Source organism: Pseudorasbora parva, chromosome 6 (genome assembly GCF_024679245.1).
Source record: "Pseudorasbora parva isolate DD20220531a chromosome 6, ASM2467924v1, whole genome shotgun sequence".
Classification (NCBI taxonomy): domain Eukaryota; kingdom Metazoa; phylum Chordata; class Actinopteri; order Cypriniformes; family Gobionidae; genus Pseudorasbora; species Pseudorasbora parva.
Genome location: NC_090177.1, coordinates 20,873,704 through 20,893,185, shown reverse-complemented (window position 1 = coordinate 20,893,185; position 19,482 = coordinate 20,873,704). Strand labels below are relative to the sequence as shown.

Sequence of the window (19,482 nt, the reverse complement as noted above, 5' to 3'; positions counted from 1 at the left end):
ACTGTTGGCTTTTGCCACAAATATACCTGTGCGACTTGGTTTTGTGGTCCAGGGTCACATATATAAAGTACACAAGAATCAGAATTCACACTGCTGTCATTGCTTGACATGTCAGGTCAACTGCCTGAATACATTTATTCCAAGAGCCACACAAGTATCTGCTCTGACTACATTTACACATTCTCTAGATTCTAGTTCAACTGTTTTGAATGTCATCAAACAGGCTTGGCCACCTTCAGCAATGAAGCAAATGACTTTGACTCTTTCACTGTTTTTTTTTTTTTACATACAAGCTCACACCCACCCACAAAAGCTTCCTGTGTGGGGGGTATGGGCTCTAAAACCTTTACACTTTGTGCTACAAAGTGTTGGACAGAAAGACAGAAAGAGAGGAGGCCCGAGAATAGGAAGACAGAGAATAAATGCTAGGTATGCAACAAAAAAAGCAAGAGAAGCTGAAGGAAGAGATGAAGGGCGGAGAGGGTCACAGTGAAACTTAGTATTGACCACAGAACTTGTTAACTGTTGCTGCCACTGCTTCCGTGACGACACATCGCACAGTTCCTCAACTCAACTACAGACCTACAAAAAACACACGTAGAGACAAAGCCAAAGATGGACTCCTTTCAGAAGCCCACCGATCTCCCCTATCTCTGACATGACGGAGGAAGCTGCTGTGTCACACATCATGCCATGGACGCCCAAGCCCGTATTGTGAGGGACATATTGGCCCAAATTGGCAGCAAGGAAGCAGCAGAAGAAGGGGCAGAAAACGGCTTTACCGGCGAGTTTTTGGTAAGTTATTACGGTCTTACATTTACAAATTTCACCACAGGGTTTCGCCAGAGAAAGAGAAAATATGTTCTCTGACGTTCAGATTCGTTTCATGTGACACAGTGGATAGATTAACAAAAGGTGCCACCGTTTCTGCTTTTTAAATGATATGCATCATGTTTGTGTGGGTATGCGAAAATGTGTACATACATGGGTTTAGATAATAAAAGCATTAGTACAGCATGTGCTAAAAGCAAGCTAAAAATAATGTGTCTGGGCACTGAGTGGACTTCCTCTTCTGAGTATAGTGCCTGTCAATTTTAGCTTTCTTAAAAGAAGTTTTTTTTCTGGTGTGATGTTATTGAACTAATACATCTATTATTGAATATATGGCTGACTTTCTACAACAGTAGTAGCCATTCGTCTCACTAAACTTTATGTGCTTATCCCCTTGAATGTGAAATGTTAGATATTCCATGTGAACAGTCATGTCACTGTTGACTGAGAGGAAGTTAACCATGACCCATCCTGAGCTGTGCCTCTTCAACTTAAACCTGTGCACAAATGGAAAATGCAAAAATGAGTTTGTTCTTTTTAAGATTTGGAATACGTGTTCATCCAAAGCATCTTACAGTGCATCCAGTCGCTTAGAGGGAAAGTGAGGGATGAACAGTGAGGGATGAACTGTGGTTTTCAAGTAACACTGTGGGGTCTCTCAATAAGCTGATATAAGAACATTATATCTAAATAAAAGAATAAAAGCTATTTCTTCACTGAACTAAACCAACGTAAAAATAAAATAAAATATGTAATGTGTACCAAAAAGTATCTTAACAGTGTTCTCATGACCTTGGTGTTGCTATAGCACCATGCAGTTCCACTACACGAAATATAATGTCAAATGTGAGGCTTTAGAGTAGCATTTGAGGACAACGCTTTCAAGGAGAATGTTTAGTTAATTTATCTTTGGCAGAATGTCCTTGAAATGAGAAGTTGCCAAACTGGGGACTTCCAGGGGGTATGTGCCTATTGGTGTGCTTACGCACAAGTTTTTTAAAAATCTATCTATTTTTAAATGTATATTTAGGGATTGCTTAAATATGCATAACACTTAAAATATTTTTAATCTTATTTAATGCAATAATTAAAAAAATATATTTTACTGCTAAAAAACACTAAAAAGGTGTGTTTCTTTTTAATACTAGGGTAGAAAAAAGGTACACTGCCAATTGAATACAAAGTAAATCTTTTTTATATAATATTTTTTTTAATTTTCAGTACAAAAGTATGGAGCCCCGCACCTGACATGTGAATATGAATTAAGAATTTATCTAATTTTAGTAAATTATGGCCACGATATAGAATTAATTAGCTCGATTTAAGTTAATCATTTCGCACAAATATAATTCATTCCCTCATTTTCCAAAATCATAAGCACAAGATAGTAATTAATTCCCTCGATTTAGTAAATCATGGCCATGTTGTACTAATTTGTTTCCTCGTTTTGATTTAACTAAAACAAGGAATTAAGTATTACAATGTGGCCACGTTTAGTAAGATACTTTTTAAACGATGGAAAAAAATGATTATACTGTGTGCACAATTTACTTAAAATGAGGGAACAAAACGATATCGATTTTTTTGCGAGGGGCTCCATACAAAAGCAAACTAAAAGAAACAATTATTTAAAAAAAAAATGTTTTAATTGCCTTTATAAAATCACATTTTTATTCTCACAAAGAAAGTGATGGGTCTTCGTATGAATACATCTAGCGCATATTTAGAAAGGGTGTCCCATGCAAGGAGATTGTACTTTGGGGTCATTGTCATCAAAATATTTTTTTAAAACCCAGCTCTAAAGGTTATAACACTGTCATACAATACAAATTGCCATGTATTAAAATGTAAAAGTAACATAATGCCATTTTTAATGCTTAAACGCTTATCACATGTTACTCTTGTAACAAGAACTAAGATGTCATGTCATGCCGTACTACCCAAAATGTGCCAAACCCTGAAGTACCAAACTGATTCAGGCCTGCCCTTGCCCCCATGGCTTCATCCTGTTATGCAGAACTGTGGTCCAGCCTGAACGCTACAGAGTGTCTGTTATAGTTCTCATGTTGCTGCAAAGTGTTCGACACACGGTGAGGAACAGCGTGTGTCTTCATACACCCAATGTCAAACCGGGTCAGTTTGCTGCCAGTTCTCATTCACATTAAGTGTGGATATAAAAAAAAGCACTTTTAAACATGCTGCTTCATTAGTGATTTGAATCGCTCACTAACGGAACATTTACAGGAAGAGAAACTGTCTATTTGGCAGAGCATGGAAGCCTAAGTTCCCATCACACCGAGAGCAGAACTACTGGACCTTACTGCCGGACCGCAATGTCTGCCGACACAAGGGACGTAAATGTAGAGATAATGTCAGATTTGAGTTCAGTCTCTCTGTCCAAAACATGAAGTTTCCCACCGTTTGATGCCTGGTTCCTCACTTGCTGTCCTGACTGTTTTAAGCTCAGAGAGCCCATGCTCAGCTAGCTATGTTTGCTCGCTGTTTGTTGGGCTCATAAGGCTTCTCGTAAGCTCAGCTGTGGTCGGAAAGTCTTTTGGTCTGGTATCAAGGTGCTTGTGCTCAGAGACACACAAAGGAGAGCAATGGTACATCCCACACGCATGTTGTGACAGCCACACACACTCGCACACACACAGCCAGACTTAGTTTTCACAGATCTTAACCACAGGACTATAAACTGCATTCTGATAGTCTTAGATCACTGCTGAAATGTCAAAATAAGTTTCAAATAGAAACTTTTCTTATTTTGCTTTGTCTTTTTAAATAATATCAACATTAAAGTTGGTTGGTTGGTGTTTTAATGCCATGCTAGCATCCTTGGATATTTTCATGCTGAGGAACAAGTTAAAAAATAACTACAAAAGAGTTAAATAAAAAATATTGACAAATATTTTTGAATAAATAAACTATTTAAGGTTTTTAAAATGGATTTGGGGTAAACTCTGTAAAAAGTTTCTTCTGAAGTGTTTAAAGGGTTAGTTCACCCAAAAATGAAAATTCTATCATTACTTGCCTACCCTAATGTCATTCGACACCTGTAAGACCTCTGTTCATGTTCAGAACACAAATGAAGATATTTTTGTTGAAATCCGATGGCTCAGAAAGACCTCCATTGACACCAATGTCATTTCCTCTCTCAAGACCCATAAAAGACACTAAAGACATTCTTACAAAGTTCATCTCACTACAGTGACTCCACTATACATTTTATGAAGTGATGAGAATAGTGTTTGTGCACTAAAAAACTAAATAACGACTTATATTGTGATGGGCCGAATTCAAAACAAAGTTTCGAACAATGAATCAGCGTTTCGATTGATGATTTGGATCGTGTGTCAAACCGCCAAACTGCTGAAATCACGTGACATGGCGATCCGAATCATGAATCGGATCGAATCGGAATAAATTCATAACTGTTCGAAACTTTGTTTTGAATTCGGCCCATCACAATATAAGTCGTTATTTAGTTTTTTGTGCACAAAAACTATTCTCATCACTTCATAAAATGATTGTAGAATCACTGTAGTGAGATGGGCTTTGTAACAACGTCTTTAGTGCCTTTATGGGTCTTGAGAGAGGAAATGACATTGGTGTCAATGAAGGCCTTTCTGAGCCATCGGATTTCAACAAAAATATCTTCATTTGTGTTCTGAAGATGAACGGAGGTCTTACGGGTGTTGAATGACATTTTTGGGTGAACTAACCCTTTAATATCAATAAACATCTCAGCCCTGAACTTGTGAGTTGAACAACCTTGTATGCAGTATGTATAAAATCCAAAAGTTTTATAGCACAAAATCATAACTGAATGCTATGTAATTTGATCAAAACAGAAACTGAAGAGGCAATCTACTAAATATCGTGCAGAGAAGACATACCCTACAACAGCAGCGGACAAACAAGATAATGTGAAGAAGAACAGATACAAGGACATTGTTCCCTGTGAGTATCACGTTTGACATCTGACTATACTTAAGTGCAGGTTGTGTAATTGTTCTGGTGCAACTTCAAGGTGCGTGATAAGAAAAAACAAAGATATTTTTGGACAATACCAGCAACACTTGTGACGTCAAGGGGTCAGAACAAACAAAAGATGGAGATGGAAAACTAATGCTGTTATTTTGCCAACGTGTTTTGCACAGGCCTTCATCAGGGCTAAAAGGTTACAGGTGTAGGCTATGCAGGTTCCTTTAAATAAAAACAAGGACAAAATGCAAACTTACAAACAATCAATGAAAAAAATTATATTATTCACCAATCACAAAACTAATCAAGCAAATGATACAACATCAAACCAATTATCAAATCTATAAAAAAGAGCACATAGCATCAAGTAGACAGCATGTGAGTGATGTATGATATATTATTATCTATATAAACCTAAAGCTCGCATACATCTTTAAAATGTCTGTTAAAGAGCTCTTCATCTAGAAAGCATCTATTGTGTACAAATACAAAAAAAGCAGATTTACAAATACTTTTACATTTATGTTATAAAAATAGCAGCTGTGGTTGCTAGAAATTCACCATAAAATGATAGCTGATAATTGTTCAGGTATTATGGGATGACATATTGGTCACCACATATGTTAAAGGTGTCATGTCACTGGCTTTAAAATATATTTATATATACTGTTGTCTGAGGTCAACTAATGACGTTTGTGTGTTTTTTACATTCAAAACATCATAACTAATAAGTAATAGGCTATTTTCTACACTGGTTTTGAGGCTTTGATGGACTTGCCGCACTGGAGACTTGGAAGTAAACGCCCACAGCTAGGATTGGATAAGATTTTCATATTTAATGTGCTTCTGCTCCCCTGTCAGTTCACACGAGGGAGAGATTGTTTTGAAAGCGGCAACCAAAATAATTATCTCAATCACAGGGCTTTTAAACGTCTTTATCAAACAAACACAATGATTTATTACTCATCCACCCACGATTGATTGGAATATTATTTTACTTGGCCCGGCCAATTGGTGGATGTAAGCACACGCGCACACACTTCAAATGTCAAGTCAAGAAAGAGTGAACAGCGCATATCAAGAAAGGAATGTTATTTCGCTATTTGAGGTTCATCGGCCTGCCGACGCGCTTATGTTTTAGTAGCCCGTCTGGAAAACACATAGGGAGACGTTGGGCTTTGTGAGTTCTGGCTCATACATGTCTGAGTCTGACCCTGAAACGCAATGAACCAACAAATAAGGGATTCTCCAGCCTGTGGCAACGTGCTAAGGTATGTTCTGTTAGATACGTACACATAATCAAAGCAATCTATAAAAAAGCAATATTATTACATATTAAAAACACGTTTTACTCACATTTGTGTGTTGCACCATTCCTGTCAGATCTAATATAGAAGGCACAGGGTTTTAATCTCAATGGCCCTCATTAATCAATCTTGCGTAGAAACTGGCGTATATGTTGTCGTAAGATTATGCTTACACTCCTCTCACCGCCTGATTTATGAAGCTGTGCGTACCTCTGCAATCCAGGTGTACGCAATACCTGCCCTTGATAAATGCCGTGACTGAAAACGATCGTCATTAGAATAACACACCCCTATATATTCAAGTCTCCGCCTCCCCTACGCCCTCATTTTATGCCATGGACACACGGAAGACAGCAAAAAAGCGAAACTTCTCCGACGTGGAGATTGGGCGCCTCAATCATCTTACTAGTCAGGGCACTGGTTATGACATAAGTCAATGGGCTGACTCCCTGATCAGTGCCCTGACTACTGAACTAGTGAGATGATTGAGACGCGCCCATCGAGATAATTACCAGGGAAGTGGAAAAAAGTGAAATAGTTTTATTTGGGAGTTAAAAGAGAAGGATTAAAGGCACCCAAAAAACAAATAAACATGGACCCAAATTACGAGTACTGTTAATAGTGTGGAGGTTGAGAAGCGCATTCCAGCAGTTTAAAGCTGTTCAGATGAGAAATTAGGCCTACCTCACAGTGCATTATTTTACAGCACATGTTTTGAAACAATTAGCATTTAATTTCGTATCACGGCCCATGTGTTGGGGTGTACGATATGATGATGTGATGTGGAGTTGCCTCCATTCATTCACATTAAGAATTGCATGACAATTTGTAAGATTCTTTTTATTATATTATTATGATTTTTATGATTAATGACGCTTATTGTTATTTAGAATAAGAATGTCGTTATTATTTATTTTATTAATATTTAAAAGAAGAAGAATGTAATTTTTATTATTTTGTCAGTCTGAATTATTCAGTCCCAGTCCGTGCGCAGCTGCCGTACAGGCTCGCAACTGGAGGAATACATGCCTCGCTTTGGTAGCCTATAGTCACACAAATTAAACATTGAAGTCTACGTTGCACAAAAATAAACACTGAAGTTTATAATTACAATGTTGTTGTTGTTGTTGTTTTTTACAGTGGGTCATAATATAGCATATATTTGTCAGTGCTAACTCCAAACGTGCGTACACCACCTCCTGAGCTGGCGTAGGATTTGAGCGTGCCCGAACGCCAACGTCCATATTGATAAATCTCAAAGTCACCGTGGGTTTGGGTGTACGCTGGAAATTTGGTGTACGCACTTTTGATAAATGAGGGCCAATATGTCTGCAAACGAGACTTGTTTACAAACAAATCTGCAGTGAAAGGAAGCGAAAACACACGTCTTCCCCACGAGAGCTAGAACTTCATTAAAAATGAATGAAGTATCACATTCCTAATATTAGGATCCGAATATATGGCTCAATATCTTGATATCTTCTTCAGCATGTTTACTGTTGCTAGCTAGCGCAATCCGATCAGCTCCATGAGTCGGTGGGCAGGGCTACTGAATTAAATGTGCTTATTATTCTGTAGAGGCGGTGTTTCGTCACGCAATGACGTCAAGGTGGGGTACATTCTGAGATTGATCGTTTTCTGAGCCTGGTGTCAATAAAAGTTTTTCTTTGACTAACAAAGAAAAGTTCAGCTCTGAAACTTAGAGGATATTCTTATATTACCATGACCTTTTATATATCAAATGCTCAAGAAAAAAAAGTTTATGTCTCTATTCATCACCACAGTGCTTTCTGTAAAAAAAAAAAAAAATGATGATAATAATAATTATATTATATATTGCATCTCAATCTAAAAAATAAAAAAATAATTACCATATAAAAATGCGGTATACATGTGTGCTGTGTAAACAGTACCATAAATTATTGTATTATACCCTACATACCATACCATACCATATAATATTTTATAAAACGTTAGTTCCAGTCCTTGATTCTGATTGGTCAATAGCTTTGTTTTATTCACAACGGTTCTGTGTAACAAAGCACAACACTCTTAGCAACCACAACATATGTTTGTTCTCATTTACATTGTTCATTGAAGCTTACTGCATTAGAAGAGCATTGTGAGAGAAACAGTGTGACCAAGAGTATTATTTCCTGCATTCAGATTTAGCATTTTCTTTTATGGTCAGTGCTATGTTCATAATAAAAAAATCTGGTGAATGTCCGAGATAACTTGTCCTTTTAACAGTTATGGGGTTTTCCCATAGATACAAATACTTCATATTACATCCTTTTATCTATAGGTTCATCTATGTTTTGACAATGATACCACTAGTCAAAGCATTTTTCAGCTGTGTATTGTTCCTGAGAGCACAAGTTTCATATAATGGAATACTAATATCACTTCTGTTGCTATTCATGGCCAGGGACTATTTTATTTTTTTCCAGCAGAAGGAAGGTTTTAGTGTTTTTACTTCATGACAGTGGCATTGACACTTTTGTTTCTGTTTAGCATCGGCGACCTTCAGCCGTGACTTAAGGCCCGTTCAAACCAAAAATGAGAACTTTAAAGATAACCTTAAAGATAACTCTATTAGCATCCACACCAGCAGATGATATTGTTCTGTTTGTTCTATACTTGTCCTAAGGACAAGTCACCCCCAATAATTAAAAATGCATTTTAATATAATTAGAAAAACATTTGCACATACTTGCAAATGGTTCAAAATGATTATTGGACATGGTTACGGCCTGTACGGTACCATTATATACTGTACTATAATACCATACCAAAATATACTGTACTTTACTGTATTGTAACACAACAGATGTTGTTTTGTTGTTCTCAGTTGTTACACTATAAAAGCTGATGTAGTATACAATGCAAAAAAAACGTGTGAGAGATTAGCACAAGATCTGTGCTGTGTGAAAGCATCACTTTGCGAACTGCTTAAAAAAACATAAAACATGATGATTGTAAAGATTACAGTAATGAGACATGCAAAGAGATGCTGACAACTATATTTTCTCAGTTGATCACAGCAGAGTAAAGCTCTCCCTCGTCACATCCAAGCATGATGCGGACTACATTAATGCCAGTTTCATTAAGGTAAGATGGTTATGCAAAACAAATACCATGCAATATTTACTAACTTGTACGCTAAATCCAATACTTTAATGCAGTTTAACAGAAAAAGTCAGGCTTAAAGAATCACTGACAAAATATGCTATTTGTTTTTTATTTGCTTCAGGGGGTGTTGGGCTCTAGGGCGTATATTGCCACACAAGGCCCGCTGCCAAACACTGTGCTTGACTTCTGGAGGATGCTGTGGGAATACAATGTGCAGGTGAGTGCTGGTTAAGTAGCGTATGACCATTTCACACACATCCCACTTCCTTTAAAGAACAGGCCCAACCTGTTCGATAAGCTTTGGGTTCGATCTCAGGCCAAGGAGAATCATTCACATGCAGAAATACCTCCATAATAATGCTCTCTCTCTCTCTCTCTGCAGGTTATTGTGATGGCTTGCCGAGAGTTTGAAATGGGAAGGGTAAGTTGTAACTGACAGTGTGTTAGGGGAAATGTTGTCAGTCACTGTGTCTTAAAGAAAACTTTTATGTTACATTTTTATTAACCACATCCTTCTCGCTCCGGAAAGGTGAAGCAATGCATCAAGCATGAAATTTTCTTCTACTTCTTTCTTTTCTTTTTTTTCTTCTTTTCTTTTTTCTTGAGCTCCCACCCTTTTGCAACTTTTGATATGGTTACAGTGCTTTTCTCATAGCGTAGGACAGCTGCATCTAATGAGAGCAGTTGAGTCTGAATGCTGCATTTCCTCTTTATTTCAGAAAAAATGTGAGCGTTACTGGCCGGAGTCAAAGGAGGATGTGTTTGTGTGTGAGCCCTTTACCATACACTATGTAAGAAACACTTCTTCCATCACTCACACCACACTTCCTGTCCTTGTGTTTTATTTACACATGCCTGAGTCTCAGCATTCATGTAGCAACTAATCTAAAACACTACATCAGTATCTTGAATTGCTAAGTGGGTGCAAAAAAAAAAAAAAAGATATCATTCTTTCACAACATCACCATATTTTCTTTGTATGCTGATATTTACAATGAAAAATTATAGATTACCATTGCCATTATAGACAGCTCACAATGTAAAAACAATTGTCTGTTAACAATACATGATATATAACAATATATGAACAATATATAAATATATATCACATCCATGCTTGCTTTTGTCTAGGAGTCTGATAAGAAAAAGGAAGACTATTTGATAAGGACGCTGAGGGTGACATGTAAACAAGTAAGTAGAACTTCTTTGGTTTATGAAAGCCCCTGATTTATCAGAAGTCAGTCCTCACCACAGTTTTGAAAAATGCTTTAAAACTGGGCGCGGTTTAGCGGCGGAGTAGAGGGAGACTGACAGCAGAACTATCATATGGTAACACTGTCTTCCATGATGTTCAACACACACTTCAGTTAAAATCTCAAGAAAATCTGGTTTAGGGTTTCATGACCCAAGTCATTCTGCTCTTATAGGCTAAGAATAATTAATTTGATTTTAATTATTTTAATCAATTAAGGTACTCAACAGCATATTTGAATGAAAGCACAAAAAAGGTTGTACTGTTATTCATAGCTTTTGTAATAAAGCTAAATTATATAGTATAATTATATACTTAATCTTTTTTTTTCTTCTTTCAATTTCCAGACTAGCTATTTACCAAAATAAGTGCTAAATAAGTACTTTACAGCCTGATCACCTGACACTTAAGTAAAGTTTGTCAAAATATAAAAGAATTGCTTTAGGTCAGACACTGTGTTGTAGTGGCCTGTGATGCATTTTTTTTTCTTGTGGAATGTCGCTGCGTAGTTTAATAGTCAAATAGTTCAGAAATTGTAATGGAACAAACATAAACGCAGCCAGGTGCTGACATTTCCGCAGATGTTTTGTAGTGTTCAAAGAAAACCACCAAAATGTGGTGGTTTGACTAGCTAACCAAGTTGCCAGAAAAAGAAAAAAAATTATATGACACCGGTTATTTCCAGGTGTCCCGGACACTGAAGCAGCTGCACTATGTGAACTGGCCGGATCACGGAGTACCGGACTCCATTCCTGCCATCCTGGATCTGCTGCAGGACATGCGGATATACCAGGATCATGATGAACTTCCCATCTGCATTCACTGCAGGTAAATCTGCTGTGATGGTCCGTTATGGTGAATATTTGCAGTGATTACAGCTGGGAGCTAATCAGACAAAACTGTGGTTATGCTGTGGCCAAAATTTGAATTTTTTGGTGGCCATGAACACAAGATTTGTTTCCATTTGTACTTTGTAACCATTGATAATGCCCACCAACATTCTCACGATCATTCGAATATACTCCAGGGTTTCTACTGATAGAAAGGCAATAATTATGTTTTAGTTGGACAGTTATCAATAAATCTTACAGTATGAACTTTGGAGGTAAATGATTTCCCATACTATCTCTAATTACCATTGAGATTTGCTATAAATCACAGTGTTATTAAATTACATTTTAAAAGTTTAACTTTAACTTGTTTATTTTTTTATTTACTTTAAAATGAAATCATTCATATGACTTCCCAGCAGTGTTATGTAGAAAACGTATGCTCAGGGCTGGACTGGGGTTTAAATTCGGCCCTGGCAAACCCAGCCCAACTGGCCCATGAGTTCCCTGTGAATGTTTTTGTTGGGTTGGGGCCTTAAATTGGAGTAAATTAATAAAACTAGGACAAGGACAAATAATGATAGATATTATCGAATTTGCTGCAAATGCAGATAAACATAATAATGCTTGTCACACAGAAATGCACTTGACAGTAAAGCACTGATGATTTTGAGCTAGGATACAGTAAAGTAAATTTACTGCTTTTAAATGCTGTCATCATTTACTCACTCGTGTCATTCCAAACCTGTATGACTTCCGTGAAACACAAAAGTAGATATTTTGAAGAATGTTGACAACCAAGCCATTTTGGTTAGGCTATCATTTGAATATAAAAAACAGACTCAAATTATTTTATTTTATGCTACACAGAAATAAATTCATTTAGGTATGGAATGACATTAGGGTGAGTAAATGGTCACATTTTTGGGTTGAACTAGCCCTTTAAAAACAATCACATTTTTCAAGAGTTAACACATAATTTAAGTACTACACTGATATCTATCTTTCATGAGCTATCGTTGAAATATAATTTAATAAAATTTCATTAGATCTATTAAAAAAGTTAATACAAATTTTAAAGAGGAAAAAAGGCTGTCTTTAATTCATGGTATCTAGACTTTAAAGCTGTTTTACTGTAGTTTAACTGTAACTGTTAACTTTCATTTTGTAAGATCATGGCAGTCACAGGGTAAAAAACATAGACTTTAAAAACCTTGCTCCTCATTATATGCCTATATGGTTTCTAAAATATATAAAACACGCACGCACGCACGCACACACACACATTAAACTAATTGTAATTTTAAAATATTGTAAACACCAATAGAAAATACAAAACAGGCCTCTATAAAAGTGATTTATATATTCTGCAATATTAGTTTAATTAATAATAGTAACATTTTTAATAAATGTTTCTTCCAAAACACCAAATTTCTTTGCTGTTAGTAGCTGCAAGGTAAATTTTACTTGTGGTAAAGTGAAACGTTTGTGTGTATTGCCGTTTTCCTCTTTACCCGTCATGAATACATGCTCGTGGCTGTTTTCAGCTGTTTCAACGAACCCGGTATGTTCCCATATCACACGATTGTATAAAACAAAAGTCAAAGTGCCGTTCATAGAGCACTATTTAAACGCAGCGTACGTTCGTCAGCGGCTGCGCTGTGCGGATATTCGCCTTTTGCAGTTCCATGCGCTCAAATAATAAATAAATACATCGAAAAAAAATGCCTAATATGGAGCGGTCTCTCTCGTTTTGGCCTGTCAATTCATAAGACAAACCAATGGGCCGCTGTCGTTGCATGTTTTCAGTGGCACAAAAAAAAAACAAAAAAAACAAACGCCCCAAAGTCCGTCGGCCCACCGGGAAAATGCCCGGTATGCCAGATTACCAGTCCAGCCCTGCGTATACTACACTTAAGAGTAAGAATGTAAGAAAAGCTCACTGTGTTTTCACTGTGGCTCATTCTCTTCTCACTGTGGACTGTTTGGGGATTTGCAGTGCAGGCTGTGGAAGAACAGGTGCATTGTGTGCCATTGACTATACCTGGAATCTACTGAAGAGACAGGTTAGAATTTTAAACATCTTCCTGAAGCTTTCATTGTTTCAAAGAACAAATATTTCTGCCTCTTACTCTAGGTCAGATGTTAATCTGATTTCCATTTGTTTAGATGATACCAGAAGATTTCAGTATCTTTGAGCTGGTAAAGGAGATGCGTACACAGAGGCCCTCTGTGGTTCAGACTAAGGTAAGTGGTTTCTCCTTAATTTGCCATCATCAATAAAAACTAAACCACCTCTATTTTACCTAATTAGTTCTCTTACTCTTAGGAACAATATGAACTAGTATACAGGACCATCAAATTGCTGTTTGAGAGATTTCTAGCAGAGATGGAAGAGCCAAACCAAAAGGTCAGATAAAACACCATTATTGCTCACTCTGTATTTACATAAATACCAAAATTACATCATTTTATTTCCCACTGATTAAGCTTTCCAGTTATGACACATTACGCATCACAGTCAGAGCATTTTGCTGGCCTGAGTCATGAAAAATTACATTTCATCATCAATCAGGTCCCAGCTTCCTTCTCACCTGTCACCATAAGCAGCGGGAGTGAGCTCTCAGATTTCAGCGACTCCGAATCAGACACTGAGACAGACTTCAGAGCGCTTCAAACTAAGCACAGGTCTGAAGAAATCTCTCATTTTAATGGCATCGATCCAGGAATATGTCACTCAAAAATGAAGAATTTATTCTCCCTTGTGCCTGTATGCCTTTTTTTTTCTTTCTTTGAACTGTTTTTGTACATACATACAATGAATGTTAGTGTAGTCCAGTGTTGGGTTGGGCCCCATTAACATTCATAGTATGAACGGAAAAACTGACAAATGTCTGTAAGCTTAAGTGTGTAATTTCTGCTCCAATAGCATCCCCAAAGAAAAAAAAAAGAAAAAAAAAGGTTTTAAAAAGATTTCTTTAAAGACTCACCCATCTGCCATTGGCCAAAACAGATCACCCTCAAACTAATTCCCTGGGTTGAGCCGGTGTTGCCGTGTCAGGCTGCGCAAAAAAACAAAAAAAAACAGATGTTTTGATATTACCACAAACCACAGTTTTAACACCTTCTGGAGAAACCAGCTAACTGAGGACCTACTTGAGTTCACACTTCACCTTTAAATAGAAGCCTAATTGTAATCAAAAAATCTTCAATTGTTTCATGTCTAAGGCTCACTGTGAATTTTGTTTTATTTCTGATTAACAATATAGTTCTCTGTTAAAACAGGAGTAATAAAATGGAAATCCTAATGGATGAACACAATCACATTACACAGGAAATAACTTCTTGGCCACAGCCTCATTTACATCCATTCAGTCAAGAGGTCATCTCCACCAATCTCGACCAAATGAGTGAGGCCCAGATTAACTATCAGAGGTCATTCATAGCGCCAACTCCTCAAACAGACCGTCCAACCTGTGGATATCAAAGGACTGAGCCATCCACCAGCTTCAACGCTAATCTTACCCCAGCTGCATGTTCAAATGATCCCATCAGCCTACAGGAGCTGGGGCCAAATATGAAGCATCTGGAGTGGGAAGAAAACCAATATGTTAGTCCTGTTAACCACATGCCTATTATCTCCAGCACCCTCTGCTTCACTGTAGAAGATCCTTATTTTGGTCCGGAGTCTTTACCGGCTACAGACAATCCCAGTGTTATGGGCTCTATGATTCACGAAATCTGGATGGAGAACCCTTGTTTCACAATACCTAGTTTAGAGCTTAATAACCAGGTGATGGAACTGCCAAAACATGACTGCAGTGACAAAGGTATGAACACCTGTGACTTTTAACAACCGATTCTCTCAAGAATTATTTATGATGGATCACTTATGATCATTTTTTATCATTTAAATAAAGGTGCAAAAACACCTTCATCTGATGAAGACAGCCCTCCTCCTTTGCCAGAGCGAACTCCAGAGTCTTTTATACTCGCAGATGAAATTAATGGTTAGTCCAACTCAATGTCTAAAAAAAACACAATGTCCACTTCTCAGTTCTCACCAATGTGATTTCAGATTTATATATATACCATTATATTTATTTATATTTTGAATTGGCTTTTATTTTCATATTTTGATTAGCATTGGTCATTTTTGTTATTCATTTTGTAATACTTCTATTAAGCTCTAAGAAAATGTTAGTTTAATTTGTTAACACTTAAGCATAAAGTAATAGAAATATATTAATACATATTTGTGGTACCTATGAGCTCATATAATGTGCATTACATAATGCATTAAGTTGCATAGTTGCAACATTTTTCATTTTTGTTTAGGATTTTTAAATGTAGGTGTTTCCATATATATATAATATAATATATATTTTATTTAATATATCCTTTTTTATTATCTTAGAACATGAAATGAACATGATTTTTTTTTAATATATAGGCTATCACTATATATGGTGTTGTTTTCAGATATCAGTGAAACCAGTGAGCTCTTGACATTGGTGATCTCAAACAGCTCAGGCTCTGAGACTGTCAACATTGGTGAGCATTATGCAGACTTGAACATTTGTATCTAGTCTATAGATACAGAAATGCAGAAATGTGACAGTGGTCTGACAGCACCTGTAAATCTTCCTGTTTTCTCTAAAAAGACAGCCCGCCCTCACCTGTACCCCCACTGCCTGAGAGAACTCCAGAGTCTTTTGAAATGGCCACGGATAAGGGTATGACAATCACAGGCATAGATGATGAATTGACGTCAAATTTCATCTGGTCACTGTTTGTACCTTTTCTAATTTTCATCTTATTTTAAACAGATTTAGTTCAAAATGTGACACAGGAAAAGCCACAGGATGTTGTAATGAGAGTTGGGAAATCTTCAGAATGGTCTGGGCAAACATCTGAAGCTCAGACAGACATAAAACGATCCTGGTCGAGAAGCAAGGTGAGCAGATGTATTAAGATCTATTTGAATCGTTGTAGCATATTAAAACAAAGAAAAAAAAAACTTTGGGGATTTTTTTATTTATTATTTTTGCTGAGCGTATTTAAAAAAATAATAATATTATATTATATATTAATATAGTATTTCTTTATTTCAGAGCTTAAAACTTAGAATGTCACTTCCTGGTAAGTAATATATATTTAGCATCTCCAAGCGAAACTGCAATAGGCCTACATTTATTTTGGCAAGTCTTGACAACTTCCTTTTTTTCCTGCAGCATCATCTATTCCATTCAGTCCTATAGCGATCACTAGTCACAGCCCTTCTCCCCTACTGTACAAACATCCACAGGGTAAGACTCAACACAGTCTACAAGGAAATACATCTAAAATGTAACTTTGAATTTGCTCTACATAAAGAGAGACATATGGTATGTTGTAACAAGCTAGCTGACAACATCAAGCAAGGGAAAACATGCTGTATTAAATGCAATATTAAAATTAATCTATGAAATTAGTTCAACAAAGCAAACAAAATACCATATCTACCGATGTATGAATATTGAGAATCGACTAACGGTAATTAAAAATAACGTTAGGCCTTACAACATTAATAAACGAACCCGTAACAAAACATTTTTCACGTTATTATGTTTGATAGTGCAAATGACAAGATACTTGACATTTCCACAGCATAAAAAGTAGGCGAAATTCTTTTAATCACAAGCAAAGTGCAAACGAAGCTGAATGCTACTGTAGCTAGCTGAGGTGAAATTCTAGACTAACGTTACTATATTACCGCTCTTTAATGAATAAAAAATGTCCCCGTCGCATATTTCATGATTACTGGTTGTTGTTGTTGCATTCTCTTACTTGTCCTACTTTCAAAGTCATGCGTCGCTGTGATCAGTTGTGGTGATGTTGTTATGGTATTCGGAACTTTTGAAGGGAGGAACTTAAAAAGACACTTACCAGTCGCCACCTACTGTCTCCAGTTTGGACTCGACTCCCGACACCCAATTGCCTGCTCGTAATTGAAGATTCAATTATTTCTGGGATTGCCTCCCCGAAATAAAATAATACAAATCTCTGCAGAATAATTTTTGGATGTAAAATAGTAGTCTAAGGTCTAGAATTGTTGGGCGCGTAGCCTGTCAAGTTAAGCTGATAGGCTGATAAGATTACAAAATATTTTATTATAAATAAAATCTATTATTATTATAAGAAACCTTTAAAGAATCAAATCATAGGCTAATTTCAATTAGGCTACAATACATATTTTAAAGGCCATTTTCTCAAAATAATTTTTTCTCCTGCACGTCCGGAGTCAGAAATCTCCACTTCAGCAGCATTTACAGTAGGCTACATACTCCAAACTTTTTATTTTGTATCCATATTCTGAAGGTTTTTGGTTTGTTCATATGTAATTGATTGTAATTGTAATATGTAATTGTAATATGTAATTGTAAAATCAATTGATTTTATACATTTTATTTCTTTCTTTTTTTTCTGGCTGTTGACATTATTTTTCAGAATTATGGAGTAGCCTAATAAAAAGGGGTCCAAAATCCCCTCTATAATAACCTTTAACTCTTCATATATTGGCTCTAATATGTCAACAAAATTAAACAAAATCACATTTTACCTGGCTTAATCCACTGTTCAGATTTCCATTCGGTGTGTATGTAAATTAGTGCATACTAATTAAACAATGTAGGCCTATCATTTGTGTTTTTAATAAAACATGTCAGAGGACTTGTAATCCTGTAAACTTGGATTTTTTTGTGCAATTCTTAATGTAAACAATCGACTGAGGATGTATGGTGATCGCTAGTGAATATTTTTACCCTATTCACCTGGGAAGGCTTGCCTAAAGGACAAACCTGTCACGTGTTATTCTTGTTAATTGTTTTTTCAATGTAACCTTTTATTACTTAGGCTACTTTTTATTTTTGACCACAGAATCTCTTCTACACACCCTAACACCACATGCGCAGACATCTGAGACATTCAAACCAGTTCCAGGGACAGGTAGGCTACTGTATATCACATATCCATCTAACTAAAACCACAAATGTAATTGTTAATTAATATACAATTAACATTTTTTCTGATATACATATGCATGCACTCACAGTACGTTTTGGTGTTTTGTTTCATAAAGAAAGTGTTACTCCACCACTTCCTGAAAGAACTCCAGAATCTTTCATTTTTAACACAGAGAAAGGTGCAGTATACCGTACAGTTTACAGTACACAGGAAAACTGTACATCTACGTTTGTTAAAGCTGAGAAAATATTTCCGTTAAAGTGTCTGACAGCGCCCCCTGTCTGCCAGCTGAGGCGGAGCAGCACAGACTGAGAGTGGGCACATCATCTGAATGGTCAGGCAGCTCCCAACCCAGATCATCCCTGGACAGTTCTTGGACCCGAAGCAAGGTTACATTGCACTTACCATCATACTCTACCTACATTTTATACTATATGCTTAACATGAATTTTGTCAACATTTAGAAGTACACAAGCATATAGCTGACCTCAATGCATATAGATTAAAAACACAAAACTATAATTTTCATGGAGTCCTTAACTTAAGGTGCTGCGCTGTGACTTTTTTGTATGATGAATGCTTGACTAATTCTTACCAAATGTGTCATTTCCTAACAGAGTGTCAGAGCAAAAAGTTCAAAACAAGGTAGGTTGGTGTTTCCATTGTGCCCTCCTACACCTCAGTCACCAGTGTCATTACATCATAATGTGTACAAGCAAATTTACCCTCTCAAGTGCACTGCAGCGTAGTGTTTGTCACTTTACAACAGAGATAAAGAGGGCATACTATTATTGGATCTATGTGTGCACAGCTGTGTTTAATTTTACAGAGCCTCTATCTGTGGCTCCGCTGACTCCTCCAGTCTCTGTAGCCATGGCAACTGGAAGCAAAGGTGAGTGACAGCATAAATCCCTTGACAGTGATTGATATCAGAAACTGCATAAGCTAGACTACATAACCTTACTTTAGCTCGCCTTTTGACCAATACAGTAGAGCACCAGACAGCAGCAAGCAGTCAGCCAGCAGAAATGGGACCAACAGAGAACCAGTCAAACAGAGGGAGAGAGAAAACGTCACTGGTCAGCAAGGCCAGGACAAAGGTTCAACTTCTAAAGTCTCAGTATTTGGTACATGTAAT

The 19,482-nt window shown here is 36.7% G+C and overlaps 1 protein-coding gene across 4 annotated transcripts in view; it reads left to right on the top strand.

The window, feature by feature from the left end:
* The first annotated feature begins 226 nt into the window (after window positions 1–226).
* ptpn22 (protein tyrosine phosphatase non-receptor type 22) overlaps window positions 227–19,482 on the top strand; it is a 25,141-nt gene continuing 5,885 nt past the window's right edge. Inside the window, exons 1-25 of one of the 4 annotated variants that reach the window (XM_067446116.1) lie at window positions 227–795; window positions 4,686–4,794; window positions 9,160–9,236; window positions 9,379–9,474; window positions 9,640–9,678; window positions 9,977–10,048; window positions 10,389–10,448; window positions 11,195–11,337; window positions 13,339–13,405; window positions 13,509–13,586; window positions 13,669–13,749; window positions 13,915–14,027; window positions 14,625–15,169; window positions 15,260–15,349; window positions 15,822–15,893; window positions 16,004–16,075; window positions 16,169–16,296; window positions 16,454–16,481; window positions 16,574–16,648; window positions 18,258–18,326; window positions 18,460–18,522; window positions 18,606–18,733; window positions 18,962–18,989; window positions 19,174–19,236; window positions 19,314–19,471. In XM_067446116.1, coding sequence (XP_067302217.1) covers window positions 694–795; window positions 4,686–4,794; window positions 9,160–9,236; window positions 9,379–9,474; window positions 9,640–9,678; window positions 9,977–10,048; window positions 10,389–10,448; window positions 11,195–11,337; window positions 13,339–13,405; window positions 13,509–13,586; window positions 13,669–13,749; window positions 13,915–14,027; window positions 14,625–15,169; window positions 15,260–15,349; window positions 15,822–15,893; window positions 16,004–16,075; window positions 16,169–16,296; window positions 16,454–16,481; window positions 16,574–16,648; window positions 18,258–18,326; window positions 18,460–18,522; window positions 18,606–18,733; window positions 18,962–18,989; window positions 19,174–19,236; window positions 19,314–19,471 — 2,556 coding nt within the window. In that variant the 5' untranslated portion in view covers window positions 227–693. The remainder of the gene's footprint in view (window positions 796–4,685; window positions 4,795–9,159; window positions 9,237–9,378; window positions 9,475–9,639; window positions 9,679–9,976; window positions 10,049–10,388; window positions 10,449–11,194; window positions 11,338–13,338; window positions 13,406–13,508; window positions 13,587–13,668; window positions 13,750–13,914; window positions 14,028–14,624; window positions 15,170–15,259; window positions 15,350–15,821; window positions 15,894–16,003; window positions 16,076–16,168; window positions 16,297–16,453; window positions 16,482–16,573; window positions 16,649–18,257; window positions 18,327–18,459; window positions 18,523–18,605; window positions 18,734–18,961; window positions 18,990–19,173; window positions 19,237–19,313; window positions 19,472–19,482) is intronic. The other 3 variants (XM_067446118.1, XM_067446117.1, XM_067446119.1) reach the window with 3 other exon arrangements.